Raw genomic sequence first — 20,214 nt, forward strand, 5'->3', positions numbered from 1 at the left:
TAGCCGCCCAATAGTACCCAGAGAGGTTGGGCAGCGCCAGCCCCCCTCTATCCCTGCCCCGCTCCAAAAAGACCCTCCTTACCCTCGGAGTCCCGTGCACCCAAACAAATCCCAGAATGCTGCTGTTCACCCTCCTAAAAAAGGCCCTCGGAACGAAAATGGGGAGGCACTGAAACAAAACCAAAAACCTCGGGAGCACCGTCATTTTAACGGACTGTACTCTACCCACCAACGACAACGGCGGCATGTCCCACCTTTTAAATTCCTCCTCCATCTGCTCCACCAACCTAGTAAAATTGAGCTTGTGCAGAATCCCCCAGCTCCTAGCCACCTGAACCCCCAGGTACCTAAAACTCCTCACTGCCCTCTTTAGCGGGAGCCTACCAATCCCCTCCTCCTGATCTCCTGGGTGTACGACAAACAGCTCACTCTTGCCCAGGTTCAATTTATATCCCGAGAAACCCCCGAACTCAGCAAGAATCTCCATCACCTCCGGCATTCCCCCCACCGGGTCTGCTACATACAACAGCAAGTCGTCCGCATACAGCAACACTCGGTGCTCCTCCCCACCTCGCACCAAACCCCTCCACCTCCTCGACTCCCTGAGAGCCATGGCAAGAGGCTCTATTGCCAGCGCAAAAAGCAAGGGGGACGGGGGCACCCCGCCTCGTCCCACGGTGGAGCCTGAAGTACTCGGACCGCCTCCCATTTGTTGCTACACTCGCCATCGGGGCCTCGTACAGCAACCTCACCCACTTAATAAACCCCACCCCAAACCTCTCCAACACCTCCCACAAGTTCCCCCACTCAACCCTGTCAACGGCCTTCTCCGCATCCAATGCCACCACAATCTGCGCCTCTCCATCTGCTGCCGGCATCATTATCACATTTAGCAGCCTTCGCACGTTAGTGTTCAGCTGCCTCCCCTTCACAAAACCCGTCTGATCTTCATGTATCACCCCCGGCACACAGTCCTCTATTCTAGTGGCCAAGATCTTCGCCAGCAACTTGGTGTCTACATTCAGCAGTGAAATCGGCCTGTATGAACCGCACTGCAAGGGGTCCTTATCACGCTTCAGTATCAGGGAGATTAGTGCCCGAGACATCGTCGTGGGCAGAACACCCTCCTCCCATGCCTCGTTAAAGGTCCTGACCAACAGGGGGCCCAGCAGGTCCGCATATTTCTTATAAAATTCAACCGGGAACCCATCCGGTCCCGGCACCTTCCCCGACTGCATGTGGCCAATCTCACTGACCAGCTCCTCCAACTCGATCGGCGCCCCCAGTCCCTCCACCTGCTCCTCCTGCACCCTTGGAAATCGGAGCCTGTCCAAAAAATTCTCCATTCCCCCTCCCACCGCCGGCGGCTCCGACCGGTACAGTTCCCTATAGAAGTCCCTAAAGACCTCATTGACCTCTGCCCCCTGCCGCACCACATTCCCATCTCTATCCTTCACTCCACCAATCTCTCTAGCCGCGTCCCGCTTACGAGCTGGTGCACCAGCATCCTGCTCGCCTTCTCTCCATACTCATAGGCCGCTCCCTGCGCCTTCCTCCACTGTGTCTCCACCTTTCTGGTGGTCAATAAATCAAACTTGGCCTGCAAGCTACGCCGCTCCCCCAGAAATCCCTCCTCCGCGTACCTCCTATCCACACTCAACAGCTCCTCCACCAGTCTCTCCCTCTCCCCCTCTCCCTATGGGCTCGGATGGAGATCAGCTCCCCCCTAATCACTGCCTTCAGAGCCTCCCACACCATCCCCACCTGGACCTCCCCAGTATCATTGACCTCGAGGTACCTCTCGATACATCCCCGAACCCTCCTACACACCTCCTCATCAGCCAACAACCCCACGTCCAGACGCCAAAGCGGGCGCTGGTCCCGCGCCTCCCCCATCTCCAGATCCACCCAATGCGGAGCATGGTCCGAAATCGCGATAGCTGAATATTCGGCCTCCTCCACCCTCGGGACCAGTCCCCTGCTCAAAACAAAGAAATTAATGCGGGAATAAACCCTGTGCACATGGGAGAAAAAAAAAAAGAGTACTCCCGAGCCCTCGGCCTCCCAAACCTCCAGGGATCCACTCCTCCCATCTGGTCCATAAACCCCCTCAATACTTGGCCGCCGCTGGCCTCCTGCCTGTCCTTGAACTAGAACGATCCAGTAGGGGATCCAGCACTGTATTGAAGTCCCCCCCCCCCCCCCCCCCCCCCATATGATCAAGCCCCCCACCTTCAGGCCAGGAATGCGGCCCAACATACGCCTCATGAAACCAGCATCATCCCAATTTGGGGCGTACACATTAACCAACACCACCCTCTTTCTCTGCAGCTTACCGCTCACCATCACATATCTGCCGCCACTATCAGCCACAACCTCAGACGCCTCAAATGCCACCCTCTTCCCCACCAGGATCGCCACCCCCCGGTTCTTCGAGTCGAGCCCCGAGTGGAAAACCTGCCCCACCCACCCCTTCCTCAGACAGACCTGGTCCGCCACCTTCAGGTGGGTCTCCTGGAGCATGGCCATGTCCGCCTTCAGCCCCTTCAGATGCGAAAACACCCGGGCCCTCTTAACCGGCCCATTCAACCCCCTCACGTTCCACGTAATCAGCCGGATCAGGGGCACCCCGCCCCCCTCGACTAGCCATAACCCATCGACTGCTCGCCCCTGGCCATCACCCATTCGGCCCGTTTCCCACGGCGATAGAACCTCACCCCGACCCCCCCAAACTCCTCCCTGGCCAATGCAGCAGCAACCCGGTATCCCATTCCCCCCCCCCCAGGCTAGGACCCCTCCTAGCCGCGACTCTCCCTCCACTGTACTCCCGTGAGTCAGCTGATTTCTGCTGACCCCGGCAGCTCCCGCTCTAACGCCGACCCCTCCCGATATGAGGTCCCCCCTCCTCCCCTGCATCAGCTCCTGGGCACCGCTTCAGCGTGGGAAACCCGGTCGAATAACCACGCCCCTCGCCACCAGCTCCACCCCCTCGTCCCGCAGCGCGGGAAACCAGAGAAAAGCCCGCGCTTTCACACTGCCCCACCCCACCAATGCAGCTCCCAAACCGCAGTCCCAACCCAACCACCAACTCCGTACAAACAAAGACACAGATCAACCACAAACCCCAGTACCCCCCTTAGAACACAGAACCATAACCCACATCGTCCGAAAGCGAGAGAAAAAACAAAAACAAACAGAATAACCCGCTACAGCATAAACAATGATACATGAATAGAATAGAAAAACTCCCACAGCCCCCAATCTCTAGTTCAAGTCCAGCTTTTCAGCCTGCACAAAGGCCCACGCTTCCTCCGGGGACTCAGTAGTGATGCCGGTCCTTGTAGGTGACCCACAGGCGCGCAGGCGGCAACATGCCGAACTTCACCTGCTTTCCATGGAGCACCGCCTTCGTCCGGTTAAGCCCGGCTCTCCGCTTGGCCACCTCCGCACCCCAGCATACGCACTACTGAATTCTCCCACTTACTACTCCTCACCTTCTTGGCCCATCGGAGAACACACTCCCAGTCACTGAACCGATGGAACCGCACCAGCACCGCCCGCGGGGGTTCATTCGCCTTAGGCCGCCTGGCCAGTGCTCTGTGGGCCCCCTCCAGCTCCAGGGGCAGATGGAAGGATCCTGCCCCCACCAGCGAGTTCAACATCACGGCCACATAGGCTGGCAGGTCTGACCGCTCCAGCCCCTCCTCGAGGCCCAGGATCCGCAGGTTCTTCCTCCGTGACCGAAGCTCCATCTCCTCGAACCGATCTTGCCACTTTTTATGAAGTGCCTCGTGTATCTCCACCTTCCCCACGAGGGCCGAAACCTCCTCCTCGCGCTCAGAGGCCTGCTGCTGCAACTCGAGTATCGCTGCACCCTGGGTTGTCTGGGTCTCCAGCAGCTTACTCGTCGTCACTTTCAGGGATTCCAACAACTCCCCTTTCAGCTCCGTGAAATAGCGCAGAAGGGCCGCCTGCTGCTCCTCAGCCCACTGCCTCCACTCCTCAGGGGCTCCACCGGCCACCATTTTGTCCACCTTCCCCCGCTTTTCCAGGGGAGCTGCTGCCGTTTTTCTCCTCGCCCCACTTTGAGTCCGAACCATAAATCCCGGGGGGTTTTGCTCCAGACCCCTTTATCCACCGGGAATCGTCGAATCAGCGCCGTTTTGGGCCCTTAAAAGGGCCCACAAGTCCTTTTAAAGCGGGAGCTGCCGAACATGCGGCTTAGCTCCGCATAGCCGTAACCGGAAGTCCTCACCAACTTTTCTAATCCTTCAAGCTTTATCCTTCATCCCTGGAATAAACGATCACCCAGCTCCCTAAGTAGTGGTCTTTGCAACTTTCAACTTCCTTGCTTGTGGCCTACCATAGAGACATTCAAGCCATGGAGGTTTCTTCAGTTATTCTTTGTTTCCCAATTGGCTGTTGTTAGGGATCAATCTCAGTTCTTCCCTTGAACACCCCCCTCCCCACCACAAGAATTTGTATTTCTTGCTGGTCACAGCACCTGAAGCCTGACTTTGCCCCAACTTGTAATCTATAGTTTTGCATTCTATTGGCTCTAATTGTGGTTTGCACATTTTAATATCCCTCGACCCTATTCAGTTTATCCTCAGTAATTTAATACAATTGAATAGTATTCACGCCAACCATTTTTCTCCTTTTTGTTCAGTACCTAACATTTCATAGAATCATAGAGTGCAGGAGGCCATTCGGCCACTGAATCTGTACCGACCCTTTGAATGAGCACTCTATCCACTGACGAGTGTCCACCTCGCCCTATCCCCGTAATCCCATTACCCAATGTGTACATTGCTGAACATTAAGGGGCAATTTAGGATTGCCAGTCCACCTAATCCGCACAGCCTTGGACCCATATATGTCCAGGTTAAATTTCATCTGCCCATTTACTTTACATATTTTGAAGCTTTTCCTTATTGATACCATCTGCAAGTCTGACCAATTTGCATTTTGCTTCTAAATTTGAGTAATTGATACAAATTGGAACAGTGGAGGTTCAAACACTAGCCTCTTCCCGATCCTTCAAGCAAGTACATGCCATATCCTCCCTTCAGCCACTTTCTTAGCCATTCCTAGTTTTTTTTCCCCCCACCAGAATCTCCACAGCTTTAAACTTTGAAAGTCTTTCATCCTTTACCTAGTCATTATTAAAAATATAAATCAAGGTCGAATAATGATGTGCTTTTCATAGTCCACTTGTCAAGTTGCTTCCTTGAAATAGGTCAAGGATGTTGGTCAGGCTGGATATTTCCTTCAGAGTCAATGTTGACTGCTGTTTACTAAATTATCACAGCTCTCATAGTCCTCATTGTCGATCATAGTCCTCTGTGGAATATAGAGGAACCCTACGGGTGTACGTAACTTTATGTAGAGGAAACAAATTGACAAAGTAAAAGGATGAAAGACCATTAAAGTTTAAAGCTGGGGCAGCATGCAGTGCAGTGGTTAGCACTGGGGCTACGGCGCTGAGGACCCGGGTTCGAATCCCGGTCCTGGGCCACTGTCCCTGTGGAGTTTGCACATTCTCCCCATGTCTGCGTGGGTTTCACCCCCACAACCCAAAGATGTGCTGGTTAGGTGGATTGGCCATGCTAAATTGCCCCATAATTGGAAAAGGTAAATAATTGGGTACTCTAAATTTATTTTTTAAAAGTTTAAAGTTGCGAGGATTCAGGATAAAATTAGGGATACAAAATTGGCTCAAGGGTAGCCATTGTGGATAGCACAATCGCTTCACAGCTCCAGGGTCCCAGGTTCGATTCCGGCTTGGATCACTGTCTGTGCGGAGTCTGCGCATCCTCCCCATGTGAGCGTGGGTTTCCTCCGGTTTCCTTCCACAGTCCAAAGATGTGCAGGTTAGGTGGATTGGCCATGATAAATTGCCCTTAGTGTTGGGTGGGGTTACTGGGTTATGAGGATAGGGTGGAGGTGTTAACCTTGGGTAGGGTGCTCTTTCCAGGAGCCGGTGCAGACTCGATGGGCCGAATGGCCTCCTTCTGAACTGTAAATTCTATGTCTAAATGGCAGTATTGGGGACCGAGCAATTACTGAATGGGCTACACCCCAGGGATCATATTTTGGACACATATTATTTAGGGAAGACATGGAACTCATATCCTCTAATAATAATAATAATTGCTTATTGTCACAAGTAGGCTTCAATGAAGTTACTGTGAAAAGCCCCTAGTCGCCACATTCCGGCGCCTGTTCGGGGAGGCCGGTACGGGAACTTTCCTGTGAACACTTGGGGCAAACAAGTTAGCTTCATCTCAGATTTCATTTCCAGCCCAGTTGTATCTTTTAGAGCCTACTATTCCTCTCCGACTTCCTTCTTACTGTTGGAACACAAAGATATTCTCCTACAGGACTATAATCCTGATGTCAGGTTGGTGAAGGAAGTAACTAGACCAGACTTTACTTGGAACAGATTAATTCACAGTGCGAAACACTAGGGGCGTGATTCTCCGCCCCCATGCCGGTTGGGAGAATAGCGGGAGGGCCTCCCGACATTTTTCACGCCCTCCCGCTATTCTCCCCCCCCACGTCACGAATCGCCGCCCGCCGTTTTTTACAGCGAGCGGCGATTCTCCGCGGCCGATGGGCCGAGCCTTTACGCCCGTTTTTTCACGGCAGCAAACACACCTGCTTGCTGCCGTCGTAGAAACGTGCGCTGGATGCCCCAAACGGGCATCCAGAGGCCCGTTTGGGGCGGGAGCACCACCGTTGTGCTCGGGAGGGGACAGGCCCGCGATCGGTGCCCACCGATCATCGGGCCTGCGTCCAAAAGGGACGCACTATTTCCCCTCCGCCGCCCGACAAGATCAAGCCGCCACATCTTGTCGGGCGGTGGTGGAGAAATGCGGAACCGCGCATGCGCGGATTCTGTCAATGGCGTGATGACGTCACCCGCGCATGCGCCGGCCGCGCGTCATCTTGGCGCGCGGCCTTAACGACGGTCGTGATTCCCGGGGTCCCACTCCTAGCCCCGATGGGGGGGGGGGGAAGAATCGGGTCCCGGGAACGGGCGTGAAGGCTGCCGTGAAACACGGCCAGTTTCACGGCAGCCTTTACGACTCTCCGCATTTGTGGAGAATCTCGCCCTAGATATATACCTCCTAACTCAAACCACATCCAACAACATTAAGTATGTCTTTATATGGGCTCAATCAACAATCAAATCAGTGTACTCCAAGTGGATATACTTAACCCCATTTGATGCAATTAACAGTACTGTTGCTCTGATCTTTTCCAAATATCTCGTTGCTCCTCTCAACACTCGTTTCTCCAAGAGGTCTTGTGGTGCAGTGGGTAGTGCCCTTCCTCTGAGCTGGGTTTGAGTCCCACCCCAGGACTTGACGGCCTAGGTTGGCCACAATGCAGCCAAACAGGTTGAGTATGAACCTTCAAAATCCTTTCAATACAGGCCAATGGCAGGTGGTAAGAGTGGGACAGATTCCTGGTCAGGTTTAGCCATGCTTGATGCGGAGTGGTGCTCCTCAAGCTAAAAAGCCTCTGGCAACAGACACGTGACCTGTTCCAGGAATAACTAGCTATGGAGACACTTGAAAGTGTGCCTGAAACCACTAGGTGCAGGAACAAAACAACAAACTCCTATATTACCTTCTACCCTTCACTGACTGAGTTGTGAAAGTTCACACAAATGGGGCATGGCTCGGTGATTAGCACAGCTGCCTCAGAGTGCCAGAGACCCGGGTTCAATACCCGCCTTGGGCAACTGTCTGCATGGAGTTCGCATTATCGCCCAGTGTCTCCGTGGTTTCATCCGGGTGCTCCGGTTTCCTCCCACAGTCCAAAGATTGCAGATTAGGTGGATTGGCCATGACATAACAGACCCTTAGTGTCCGGGTTAGGTGGGGTTGCAGGCCGGGGTAAGGTACTCTTTCAGAGGGTCGGTGCAGACTCAATGGGCCAAATGGACTCCTTCTGCACTGTAGGGATTCTACAGAGAGTGACCCAAATTCAGGAGGGTGCTCGATAAATTTTCCTTCTGAAAGGGACAACTGTAGGTTCTAAAAGAATTGTCCTCTGGTTCTAAATCTTTTCATGTCCTAGTGTAAAGAATTCACAAACCTGAAGAAATAGCAGCCACATAGTTGTTGAGCTCGGCCAAGGACAGCTCATCGGTCGAGGGCTTTGTGTATAAAGGTGGCGTTTTCTCAAACTCTGCCATCATTTCGTTTAGCAAACCAGTGACATCTGTTTTAGGCTGAAGAGTTTTTAAAAAATCAGTTAATGCACATTTTTTGATAAAATCTAGCTAACTACTTATCTTTTCTTCAGGTCACATCATATATCGTGTGCAGTAATAAAGACAGATAGATGTCTTGATCCCAGGAGACACAGGCCAGCCTGTCTGCTGCCAGCTAATATCCTGGCAGTGTCGGGAAAAGTAGTTTTAGTTTAGTGTACTGATGAATATTATAATTCAGACTAAACTTGAAGTGGACTGTTTTTACATCTTGGTGACAATTCTTAAGCTTCACTTGACATAACAGTGCATCTTGGGATTTTAAACAAATAAGCCAACAGTGGATGAGCTGGTCACAAAGAATGCCTCAGGAGGCCCCCTCTTGTAAATCATCGCAGGAGTCTGAAGCCTTCAAGATTGACTGGGCTGCGTATTTGCGATCAGCAGAAAAGAGGTTTACAGGAGATTGTGGGTGCAAGGGAGGAAAACTGATGTTCCTTACATTAGTTTAGTTCATAAGTGTGAACAAGCAATTATATTTAAAATTTGTATTATCAATATAAACTTTGTAACAGTATGTGATTAATTCAAAATAGTACAATTCTTTAGATCATTATTATTCAACACTATGTATACATTTTAAACAGTGCTAATTGCTATGAACTCATGTTATACTCGCTCTGTGTAATATTCTGTCATTTGTAAGCCTTTACCACACTATCCTTTGTTTGAAAAGTAAAGTGACTCATTCCAAGTTCCAACATCCACAGTGAGAAGGACAGGGCCTCGAAAGGAATCACTGATAAAGATTTGATTTAATGAGGAACTTGTACCAATTAGACAAAAGCACAGTTGCTTCACAGCTCCAGGGTCCAAGGTTTGATTTCCGTCTTGGGTCACTGTCCCTGTGGAGTCTGTACGTTCTCCCCATGTCTGTGTGGGTTTCCTCCGGGTGCTCCGGTTTCCTCCCACAGTCCAAACATGTGCACATTAGGCGGACTGGCCACGCAGAATTGCCCTCAGTGTCCAAAAAGGTTGGGTGGGGTTACTGGGTTACAGGAAGGGTGGGGGTGAGGGCTTGGGTAGGGTGCTCTTTCCAAGGGCCGGTGCACTCGATGGGCCGAATGGCCTCCTTTTGCATTGTAAAATTCTATGAAATTCTGAGACGACACGCTTATGACACCATTCATATGGGCATGACAGCAGACTACCCCCATCCTAAACAAATGGGGAGGAAGGAGGCCATAAAACCTCAGTTTGATCCTTGCAAGCAAGTAACAGAAACAATTTTTAATGACAGGGATGGTCTCACAAGTAACTGACATATTTAAAGGGCCAGCCAGGGAATAATAAGAAATATCAATAGATAAACCTAACCCTCGAGAAACCAATTAAGAACTGATCATGCCCACCTAGATCAATCAGAGATTGATTACGTACCCCTTGAGCCAATGGAGAATTGGCTTCACCTCACTTAGGCCAATCAGCAAATAACATCATTGATCACGCTGTGGGTTGGGAATGGTTAATAAACAGCAGCTTTCAATGAACACTTTCGCCCCGTGTCGATGTGGGTTTCCTCCGCGTGCTCCAGTTTCCTCCCACAGTCCAAAGATGTGCAGGTTAGGTGGTTTGGCCATGCTAAATTGACCCTTAGTTCCCAAAAGGTTAGGCCAGGTTATTGGGTTACGGGGATAGGGTGGAGGTGTAGGCTTAAGTAGGGTACTCTTTCCAAGGGCTGGTGCAGACTTGATGGGCCGAATGGCCTCTTTCTGCACTGTAAATTCTGTATTTCTATGATAGCCCCGCATGACAGCAAGGTAGCACAAGTGGATAGCACTGTGACTTCACAGCGCCAGGGTCCCAGGTTCGATTCCCCGCTGGGTCACTGTCTGTGCGGAGTCTGCACGTTCTCCCCGTGTCTGCGTGGGTTTCCTCCGGGTTCTCCGGTTTCCTCCCACAGTCCAAAGACCTGCAGGTTAGGTGGATTGGCCATGATAAATCGCCCTTATTGGCCAAAAAGGTTAGGAGGGTTATTGGGTTACGGAGATAGGGTGGAAGTGAGGGCTTAAGTGGGTCAGTGCAGACTCGATGGGCTGAATGGCCTCCTTCTGCACTGTATGTTCTATGAATTACCATCTCATGTTTTACATTATTGGGAAACTTGCTGGATGAAACAGTCAGGTTCAGGAGTTTCTCATTGAGAAGCCATGCCATCAATCTCCATCTTATCTAATCCAAAGCACATCGCATCGGAGAGCATGCATACAAACGCTGTCACCACCTACAATTCAGCAGATAATACAACCCAGAGCCTGATGATCAACATTAAATGCCACTGGCCCTTTGTAGACTAAAGACATCCCTGTCATGAGTCTCTGCAGACACAGAGTTCCCCACATTCTGTGCTACACTGAATACCATATTGCTAAACCTGAAGACTGGCGCTCTAAGTTCATGGCACTGGTCCCTGCTAACAGACACCACTCATGTGCCAAAGTTTCCCAGTTTTACTTATGTATAATGCTGCTTGTCTCTGGTTTCTTACATGACTCCAGTGTTGCAGGTATGGTAAATAAATGCGTCCTTGAGCATCCACATGTTTCCCCTCACGAATGATCATGTTCGAAGTCGGTCTCAGGAAGCACAAAGGAGGACCAAAAGGATGAGAGTCAAGAATCCATATTTGAATGGGAATGTTATAGGAATGTCCTGGATAACAAAGGAAAGAAAAGAAAGATCTGAAATTTATTTTAGCACACAAGCTGTAGTTAACAAATAAACCTTTTTAAACTCAAGATTTTCTTAACAGTCAAAACAAAGCTGAGATACGGGCCTGAATTCTCAGGCTGGTGAGCATTTGGCACATGTCATCCTGAGAGTCAGCAGTACTCTGACAGGCCTCCCGCTATTTTTTACTCAATTGAGTATTGATTGGTAGCAGGTGGGACTTCCGTCTACCCTTGGACAGAAGTCCCGCCTTGGAGAGCTGTCGGCCAATCAGATTGGGTGACAGCTCTCCAATCCCTGCAGGCACAGTGCTGCAGTGGCCAGAAGAGGTACTGCAGTGCCATGCCCGAGTTCAAATTCCGGGAGCACACTTCAGGCAAATACCACGGGTATCGACTGGGAGGAGGGGGTCCAGGAGGGCCACTTCTAATATGAAGTGAGTGACGTGAAGATATTTCCACTAGTAGGAGAGACTAGCACCGGAGGACACAGCCTCCGACTGAAGGGACGATCCTTTAAAATTGAGATGAGGAGGAATTTCTTCAGCTGAGGGTGGTGAATCTGTGGAACTCATTGCTACAAAAGGCCAAATCACTGGAGTGTCTTTAAGACAGAGATAGACAGGTTCTTGATTAGTAAGGGGATCAGGGATTACGGGATGAAGACAAGAGAATGGGGATGAGAAATTTATCAGCCATGATTGAATGGCAGAACAGCCACGATGGGTCGAATGGCCTAATTCTGCACCTATATCTTATGGTCTATGATTTTATTTTAGGTTATAGTGCAGTTTTAAGACATGCATCGATTCAACCTTGTCACTAAATGATTGTGATGCCACATCAAGGTTTTATTAGCACCTGTACAGGGAGACAAAGAGTTTTATTATAGGTGGTCTGAACTAGCTCTCGCCCCTCAAATTATCTTTTCTGAATGTGTTTTTGCTGGGAATGGTTCATGGGCTTCCATACTGCCCTCATCAACCCACCCCCATAGTACCTTGCCCAAGTGGTTACTGCATTAGGATTTCAGTAAAACAATGATAACAATGTGAAATTTTCACATCACATCTTCTTAAATATGGAAAAGCAGACAGTGGTACATATTAAAAGAACAATTCTGCTCTCTGACAGGATGAGACTCTGATGTTAACATGGGGAAAGGAGCTTACCTTGGTATCTAATAGGAATGGTTCCAATTAGGCTTAGAAGATCTTTCTGGGAGCCATCGCTGAAAGCTGCAATTTGAACAGAAATCTTTAGTCCCATTTGGCTGCAGGAATTCCACTGGATTAGTGTGCAAAACATTCACTGAGGAGTGGTTCACACTTATACTTGCATCATAAACTTTGGCTGCTTCACAAATTACATTCAAAGAGACTTAGATTAAAAGTATATCTCTCAGGTCACAGTTCCAAAATGTGTTTGACCAGTGCACCTACGCCTGGGTAAGTTTGCCTTTTATTTTAAAAAATAGCCCAATTTCCTCCTTTCCTCCCCCATGGGCAGTAAAGCCTTGCAGGGTTATTGTTTCAGCTGGCTCAAATCCCACTGCAGAGACCGGAGCACAAACGTCTAGGCTGACACTCCTTGTGCAGCACCACGGGAGCGTTGCACTCTTGACTTGGCATCTTTTGAGGTTCCGTGTAGCCGTTTCGTAAAAGTCCTGGTCATTATCTTGAAGGAGAGGAGGGTAAATTAATCCCAGTTTCCTGGCCAACAGTTATCCTTTAGACAGCATCACAGAAACAGACTTTCTGATCATCATCAGATTGCTGTTTGGAGGAGCTTGCTGTGCAAAGATTGGTGGTGTGTTTCCTACATTACAACAGCAATTACACTTCAAAAAGTATTTTATTGGCTGTGAAATGCTTTGAGACACCCAGCGAATAAGTAGGAGGCAGCCACCCAGCCCTTCCAGCCACTCCTTCACCCAACAAGAGGCTGATCTTCTACTTCAACACCATTTTCCTGCATTATACTCTGCAAGTGACCTGTGGACCTGTACACCTAGATCTCTCTGACTTTCAATACTCTTGAGGGTTATACCATTCACTGTATATTCCCTACCTGCATTAGGCCTTCCAAAATGCATTACCTCACATTTGTCCATCTGCCATCTCTCCGCCCAAGTCTCCAAATGATCTAAATCCTGCTGTATCCTCTGACAGTCCTCATCGCTATCCGCAATTCCACCAACCTTTGTGTTGTCTGCAAACTTACTAATCAGAACAGTTACGTATTCCTCCAAATCATTTATATATACTACGAACAGCAAAGGTCCCAGCACTGATCCCTGTGGAACACCACTAGTCACAGCTCTCCAATTAGAAAAGCACCCTTCCATTGCTACTCTCTGCCTTCTATGACCTAGCCAGTTCTGTATCCATCTTGCCAGCTCAGCCCTGATCCCGTGTGACTTCACCTTTTGTACCAGTCTACCATGAGGGACCTTGTCAAAGGCCATACTGAAGTCCATATAGACAACATCCACTGCCCTACCTGCATCAATCTTTGTGACCTCTTCGAAAAACTCTATCAAGTTAGTGAGACACGGCTTCCCCTTCACAAAACCATGCTGCCTCTCACTAATACGTCCATTTGCTTCCAAATGGGAGTAGAACCTGTCTCGAAGAATTCTCTCCAGTAATTTCCCTACCCACTGACGTAAGGCTCACCGGCCTGTAGTTCCCTGGATTCGAGTTAGGACTCGACCTGTCCACCTCTGTTCCAGCACGCAGTTAAAAATCACCCCCCACAATCAACAGATGCGTGTCCAGGTCCGGAATTCCTCCCAGGAACTCCTTCACAAACCCCACGCGTCCCAATTTGACACGTAGACGTTCACCAGACGCCCCGTCCAACACCCCGCATTCCCCCCCGGGGTCCCGCGCCTCCTTGGCACCTACAAACCTCAGCAGGTTGGTCACCCCCCCCTGCTTTGAATCAAACCTTGAGAGAGAAATGCCTGACCCACCCATCCCTTTCCCAACCGAACCTGATCCTTCAACCGGAGATAAGTCTCCTGCAGAAAGATCACCTCCCCGCCTTCAAGCTCCTCAAGTGCGCAAAGACCTGAGACCCCGTCACCGACCCGTTCAGTCCCCGTACATTCCATGTTATGAACCTTACGGGAGGCTTGCGCCTCCATTCCCCGCTACCGTCCGCTATCCTCCCCTCCCAATTCTGCCTCCTTTAAGGGGGCAGTTGCCCCCTTACACACTTATTGCCCTTTAGTAAGCTATCACGACAGAATCACCCCACCCGAGAAAAAGTCTCCCACTCTCCAACCCCTCACTACTCGCATTTCTGTTGTTCCAGCTCCTCCGTCTCTCACCAACATTCACTTCTTCCCAAGTTTATGGTCTCTGATGAAGTCATTGGCCTCCTCTGGGATTTCAGAATGGTACTCACGGCCTTCAAAAGTCACCCACAATTTTGCCGGGTATAGTACCCCAAACCGGATCTGCCTTCGGTATTGAAATGCTTTTGCCTTGTTAAACCCGGCACGCCTTTTTGCCAGCTCTGCTCCAATGTCCTGATAGACTTGGACCTTGTTCCCCTCCCATTCGCAGTTCCGCTTCTCCCTGGCCCACCACAGGATCTTCTCCTTTTTCACAAACTCATGGAGCCTCACAACCACCGCTAATGGCAGCTCCCCCACCCTCAGCTTCTGCCTTAGGGACCTGTGCACCCTCTCCACCTCCAGAGCCTTGTCCAATACGCCATCCGCCACCAGCATCCTTGAGACGTATCTTGTGGCACTTGTGCCTTTCAGAGGCAGGCCAACAATACGCAGGTTATGCCTTCTAGATCTGTTCTCCGCTCCTCTAACTTTGCTCTGAGGAGCCCCACCTCCACCTCCAATGCAACCACCCGTTGGACATGACCTTCTCCATCTCTCGGATCTGCGACCCCTGTGCCTCCAGGCACTTAGAGACTCCCTCCATCGATCCTTGATGGCCTTCAACCGATCTTCCCGCATCTCCTTTCGCTGCTGGCGGAACTCCTCTCGAATAAACGCCATCAACTGCTCCATCTGGGGGTTTCCAACTTGCGTAACCCTTCCCCCTCCCCCATCTTCCCAACTGCCACTGCGCCACAGGACTCCTCCTTTGCTTCGCAGAAACAGGCACAACCTGTCTCCATGTTCTTTCGGTCTGTAAAGAACAGGGCCCTGTGTATTAATAATGTGCAGCTTACAGTACCTGTAAATGCACTACACTGCAAACATGACTGACAATCTTAATTGGTTGTCAGCATGATTTTTAGCACACTGAGGGATAGTCAGCAATTGCTGAATCACATCTATTATTAGACATTGTGTTTTGCAGGTATGAGCTGGTTAGGTATGGTCTGTACCTTGCCTGTTGCGAACAGTAGCTGGGACATGCTGTTTGATACAATCCACCAATCTTTGGGGTGTACGGCCTACCTACCATTACACTGGTACTGAAATTCATATTCGTAACTCATTTTTGTGTGAGAGACAGAACGTTTCTTGGTTTGACAGCAACATTCTGTTAGTGGCAAATACCTTGGGCAGGATTCTCCATTTCTGAGACTAAGTGTTAACTTAGAATTTGTGGACTTTCACGACAGCAAAACTGGCGCTGCAGCTGGACCGATTCTGTTACTGTTAAAAGGCGCCACGTGGAACACAATCGATTCCAATGAGAAACGGTGTCGGATTTGCCGGATTCAAAATTGACACACAGGAGGCTGACATGCTGCAGCCGCATATACACACACTTCACTCCCCACACACCATTGCAGTCCCACATTTCACAGATGCCGAGCTGAAGACCCCCCTGGATGCCAAGGAGGAGAAGAGGATGACCCTGTAACCCTGGCCTGGGAGCAAGTGGCAGAGGCAGTCAGCACCATAGACAACACCGTCCAGACTGGCCAATAGTGCCATAAAAATCTGAACAAATCCTCAGGGCGGCCAGGGTGAGTAGGCAGCACTGTGCCCCTGGCACTAAATCCCATCCCACACAGCCATAACGGCCAGTGTCACTCTGCAGAACCAGAGGCCAGAGTGGTTGGTCAGTGGGTGCGCAGCAAGATGGTCGCAGCAATGGCGGTCCGTGCCTAGGCACTGCCCCAGTCCCTTGGGGGGTTCACTCCAGCCATTCAGCCTGTTCCCCCATCACCCCCCCCCCCCCCCCCCCCCCCCAAGTGAGCCCAGCCAGTTTCCAGCACGGCAGCCCACAGTCGCTCCTCTGTGTCCTACCTCCTCTCTCTCCTTCATCAGCCATAATGCCTGCTATACGATTTTTAAAAGCACAAGTGAATCGCGCCATCAGTAATTCGACACATCGGAGGAGGGGAATCAGGGAAGCCCAAACGGAGTATACTGCAAGTGCGTTCCAGTGCATATTGACGCCACTGTTGAGGTGACAGAGAATTGCGATTTGTGCATCAAATCGGCATCTGCTGCAATTTTGGCATTGGAACCTATTCTCCGCCCAATTATGCTTCGGTGACAGCCAACAGAGAATCCCGCCCCTTGTGTTTCGAGTGCACTGTAGTGGCAAAGAAACAGCTAGCTTCCACTGTTGTTCAGATTTTAGATACATTGCCCTTCCAATGTAATCGGAGGTTGCCTGGGCACACTTTTAAGGTCGAAAGCGACGGCCTTAGGCTTGCTCATGATTACATGATGTACCGTGAAATTATAGGATTAGAGTAGCCATTATCCTGCAGGATATCATTGATGAGCCCTATTTCTGCATGGTAAGCAAATGGCTTAGGTCCTATTTAGGAGGCGCTGATAAGGTCAAGCTTGTAGCGGGTAGAACTGTAAGAATCCCAATGCCTATATTGAATAGCGAAGATAGGCTTGGGATAGACGATGATAGAGACCCCCTCAACTAGTGTGTCAAGAAAGGGGAGTTAATTTGACTGCTCCATTTCAAAGATGAATTTGAGCGCAAGATGGAACCCATTGACCCATGCAAAGTAATTAATACACATTGCTACAATTTAAATATAGCAAACATATCATCCACATATTGGAAATATGCAAGGGGCAGGAGCTTAGGTGTGATTCAATCAAAGACCCATTTCTGGGCAGCACGGTGGCGCAGTGGGTTAGCCCTGCAGCCAAAAGGCGCTGAGGTCCCAGGTTCGATCCCAGCTCTGGGTCACTGTCTGTGTGGAGTTTGCACATTCTCCCCGTGTCTGCGTGGGTTTCGCCCCCACAACCCAAAAGATATGCAAGGTAGGTGGATTGGCCATGCTAAATTGCCCCTTAATTGGAAAAAATTAATTGCGTACTCTAAATTTAAAAAAAAAGACCCATTTCTCATGGAACCCAATAATAATGTTTGAGAGGGCTGGGCCTAGAAGAAATGCCATGGCAACACAAGGCATTGTTAAAGCTGAACTCAAGTACACGACTTGCCAAATTCAGAAACTCAATTGATTCATGCAATGGTGCGAATCCAGATTGTCATGATATAATGTTACAGCAAAATTTGAAAGGCTTACTGTATGTGTCCATCGACAATTTAAGGTCAGGGAACTTGTGATGCACATTCTTCAGCTCCTCGATGGTCAAATCCCGGAATTTGTACTGAAATGTATAAAAGTTCAAGGTGAATTGGGGCTACATTTTACCTCCTCCCCATTTGAGTATTCCAATCATAATTGTGAGTGACACACCTCCTCCTGTCTCTCCCCCCTCCCTTCCCTCCTTAATGGGCATCTCCACCTTCCACCGCATCTATAATGGAGTTAAGACTTTCAATATCTCTGAAAAGCCATCTGCATTTCAGAACACAAATCGACCAACCAGAGTCCACTTGTCTATTCGGCCAAAGAGCTCTGCACCCTTCCTTTAATTCTCAATAGCTCAATTAACAAGCTGGGAGACCCAGACAAGGCTTAGATGTCCTTTGTTAAAAGTGATGTGGAGAGCTGAGCATGTGACATGAACCTCGATCTGAATAAACCAGTTATATTGCCTTGTGGAGCTGCAAGACTCAATCTGCCATATTTCAGAAGTTATAGGAGTAGAATTAGGCCATTTGACCCTTTGTGTCTGCTCTGTCATTCGATCATGGCTGATCTCATCCTGGCCTAACTCCACCATCCTGCCCGTTCTCTCTATCCAGCAGCACAGAAAGGGAGCTCTGCACAGATTTGAATGCTTGGCCCCATCTACACTGTTTCTACTGGAACTTCAGAACCATTTCTCTACAAGACTAATTCATTTCTGCGTGCCTATCTCATTGTGGAAGTCGCTTTATTTGAAAATGAATTATTCAACTTCAATTCAGCCTGCCAACCCCTGTGAAGGAATACACCACTTTGACTCCACACACATTTAATTGTGTGCAAATAAATTAACCCTCTGAATTTATCCTATCACACGTCTGTGTGGTTATTATAGAAATTTGTTGACAACAGAACAAAACGGTGGGAAATATACCACCTTTTATTAAGGGGAAAATCAAAACACCCTTCTGTTTACAGACGAATGGTGAGGAGAAATCGGGATTGTTTATTCTTATGGCTGTGACAGTGCTACCCCCTCCTCTCTTTCCCTCTCGCCCTCCTTCCCCTTCCTCCTCTCTTTCCCTCTCCTTCCCTCCTCTCTTCCCCCTCTCCTTCCCTTTCCCTCGCTCTTCACCTTCCAAATGGTAGGTAGGCATCGCCCCCTGCTCACCCGTGGGCGTCTCACAAGCTGAATCTCACCTTTCCCAATTGTTTTTTCAGCGCCATTTCATTAAACTCCATTTCTTCATTTAGAATTTAATCGTTTTCCCTTCCACTTTTACCACTTCCGGCTCAACTCAAACAAATGGAATGACTGGAGCGCGCAATCTCCCGTGTGGCGCAGAGGGGGCGGGGCCGCGCAGAGGGGGCGGATCCTAGCGGGGCGGGGCCGCGTATAGGGGGCGGATCCTAGAGGGGCGGGGCCGCGCAGAGGGGGCGGATCCTAGCAGGGCGGAGCCGCGCAGAGGGGGCGGATCCTAGCGGGGCGGGACCACACGGGGGGGGGGGGAGTTAGCGGGGAGGGGCCACGCAGAGGGTGCGGGGTCACGCAGAGCGGGCGGATCCTAGCGGGGCGGGGCCTCGCAGTGGGGGCGGATCCTAGCGGAGCGGGGCCTCGCAGTGGGGGCGGATCCTAGCGGGGTAGAGCCACGCAGAGTCGGACGGATCCAATTCAAACAAAGCGGAGAGGGGCCAAGAGGAGGGGTGGGCGTGACCTGACAGCTGGGCGGGACAAACGCGCGAGGGGTGGAGCCGGAGCGAATTTCCGCGAGCGCATTTGAGTTGGAGCTGTGTGACTGCGTCGCAGCTCTGGCCCGGATGTAAGTCTGACTGCGAATAAAAGACGGACGACACAATGGGCATGCGCAGTCATGGGTCGTAACTTCCCAGCTGAGGGGCAATGTTTTTGGCGCGGGAGTGCACCGAACATCTGCTGAGCAACCCCACCATTCCCAGGTTAGGTTGCACGGCAATTGCCTGGGAAGTGCATACTTCCCTTGGCTAATTGCCCTGAACTGGAAACCATCTGAAACGTGATTGAAGTTGTAGATGTATGATTGTTAAGACTGTTTTACATTAATAGTTACCTAGAAGATGTTAAGATTAAAACCACTTCTAATTTCCGGGTAACTATTGTTACTTCCCCAACACCAGTGAATCAGGAATCTTCACGGGACTTCCTCACAAGAGACTCCCCACCTCCACAGGATTCCTCCTGAGACCCCACCCTACACTGAAGCACAGCTCAACCCAACTTCCCCACTCCACTTACCAAATCCTCCCCATTATGGGGCAGCATGGTGGTTAGCATAAATGCTTCACAGCTCCAGGGTCCCAGGTTCGATTCCCGGCTGGGTCACTGTCTGTGCGGAGTCTGCACGTCCTCCCCATGTGTGGGTGGGTTTCTTCCGGGTGCTCCGGTTTCCTCCCACAGTCCAAAGATGTGCGGGTTAGGTGGATTGGCCATGCTAAATTGCCCTTAGTGTCCTAAAAAATAAGGTTAATTTGGGGTGGGTGGGTTTACTGGTATAGGGTGGATATGTTGGCTTGAGTAGGGTGATCATTGCTCTATGTCTACCTTATATACTTACCTTGTACCTGACCTGTTAAGGACTTTTTCTTGGCTGGACCTTTAACTTGTAGGTTTATTGCAGCAAGTACTCCAACAAAGGGCAGCACGGTAGCATTGTGGATAGCACAATGGCTTCACAGCTCCAGGGTCCCAGGTTCAATTCCCGGCTTGGGTCACTGTCT

General features: G+C 50.2%; 1 protein-coding gene across 1 annotated transcript in view; it reads right to left on the bottom strand.

Annotated features, from left to right (window-relative positions):
* uevld (UEV and lactate/malate dehyrogenase domains) overlaps window positions 1-18,823 on the bottom strand; it is a 33,937-nt gene extending 15,114 nt beyond the window's left edge. Inside the window, exons 1-5 of the mRNA XM_038807591.1 lie at window positions 18,661-18,823; window positions 17,452-17,536; window positions 12,129-12,194; window positions 10,776-10,939; window positions 8,110-8,245 (exon numbers count right to left, since the gene is read on the bottom strand). Of these exons, the coding sequence (XP_038663519.1) occupies window positions 8,110-8,245; window positions 10,776-10,939; window positions 12,129-12,194; window positions 17,452-17,536; window positions 18,661-18,702 (493 nt within the window). The 5' untranslated portion in view covers window positions 18,703-18,823. The remainder of the gene's footprint in view (window positions 1-8,109; window positions 8,246-10,775; window positions 10,940-12,128; window positions 12,195-17,451; window positions 17,537-18,660) is intronic.
* Between the last annotated feature and the right edge of the window lie 1,391 nt (window positions 18,824-20,214).

This window comes from Scyliorhinus canicula, chromosome 9, assembly GCF_902713615.1.
Source record: "Scyliorhinus canicula chromosome 9, sScyCan1.1, whole genome shotgun sequence".
NCBI classification, from domain to species: domain Eukaryota; kingdom Metazoa; phylum Chordata; class Chondrichthyes; order Carcharhiniformes; family Scyliorhinidae; genus Scyliorhinus; species Scyliorhinus canicula.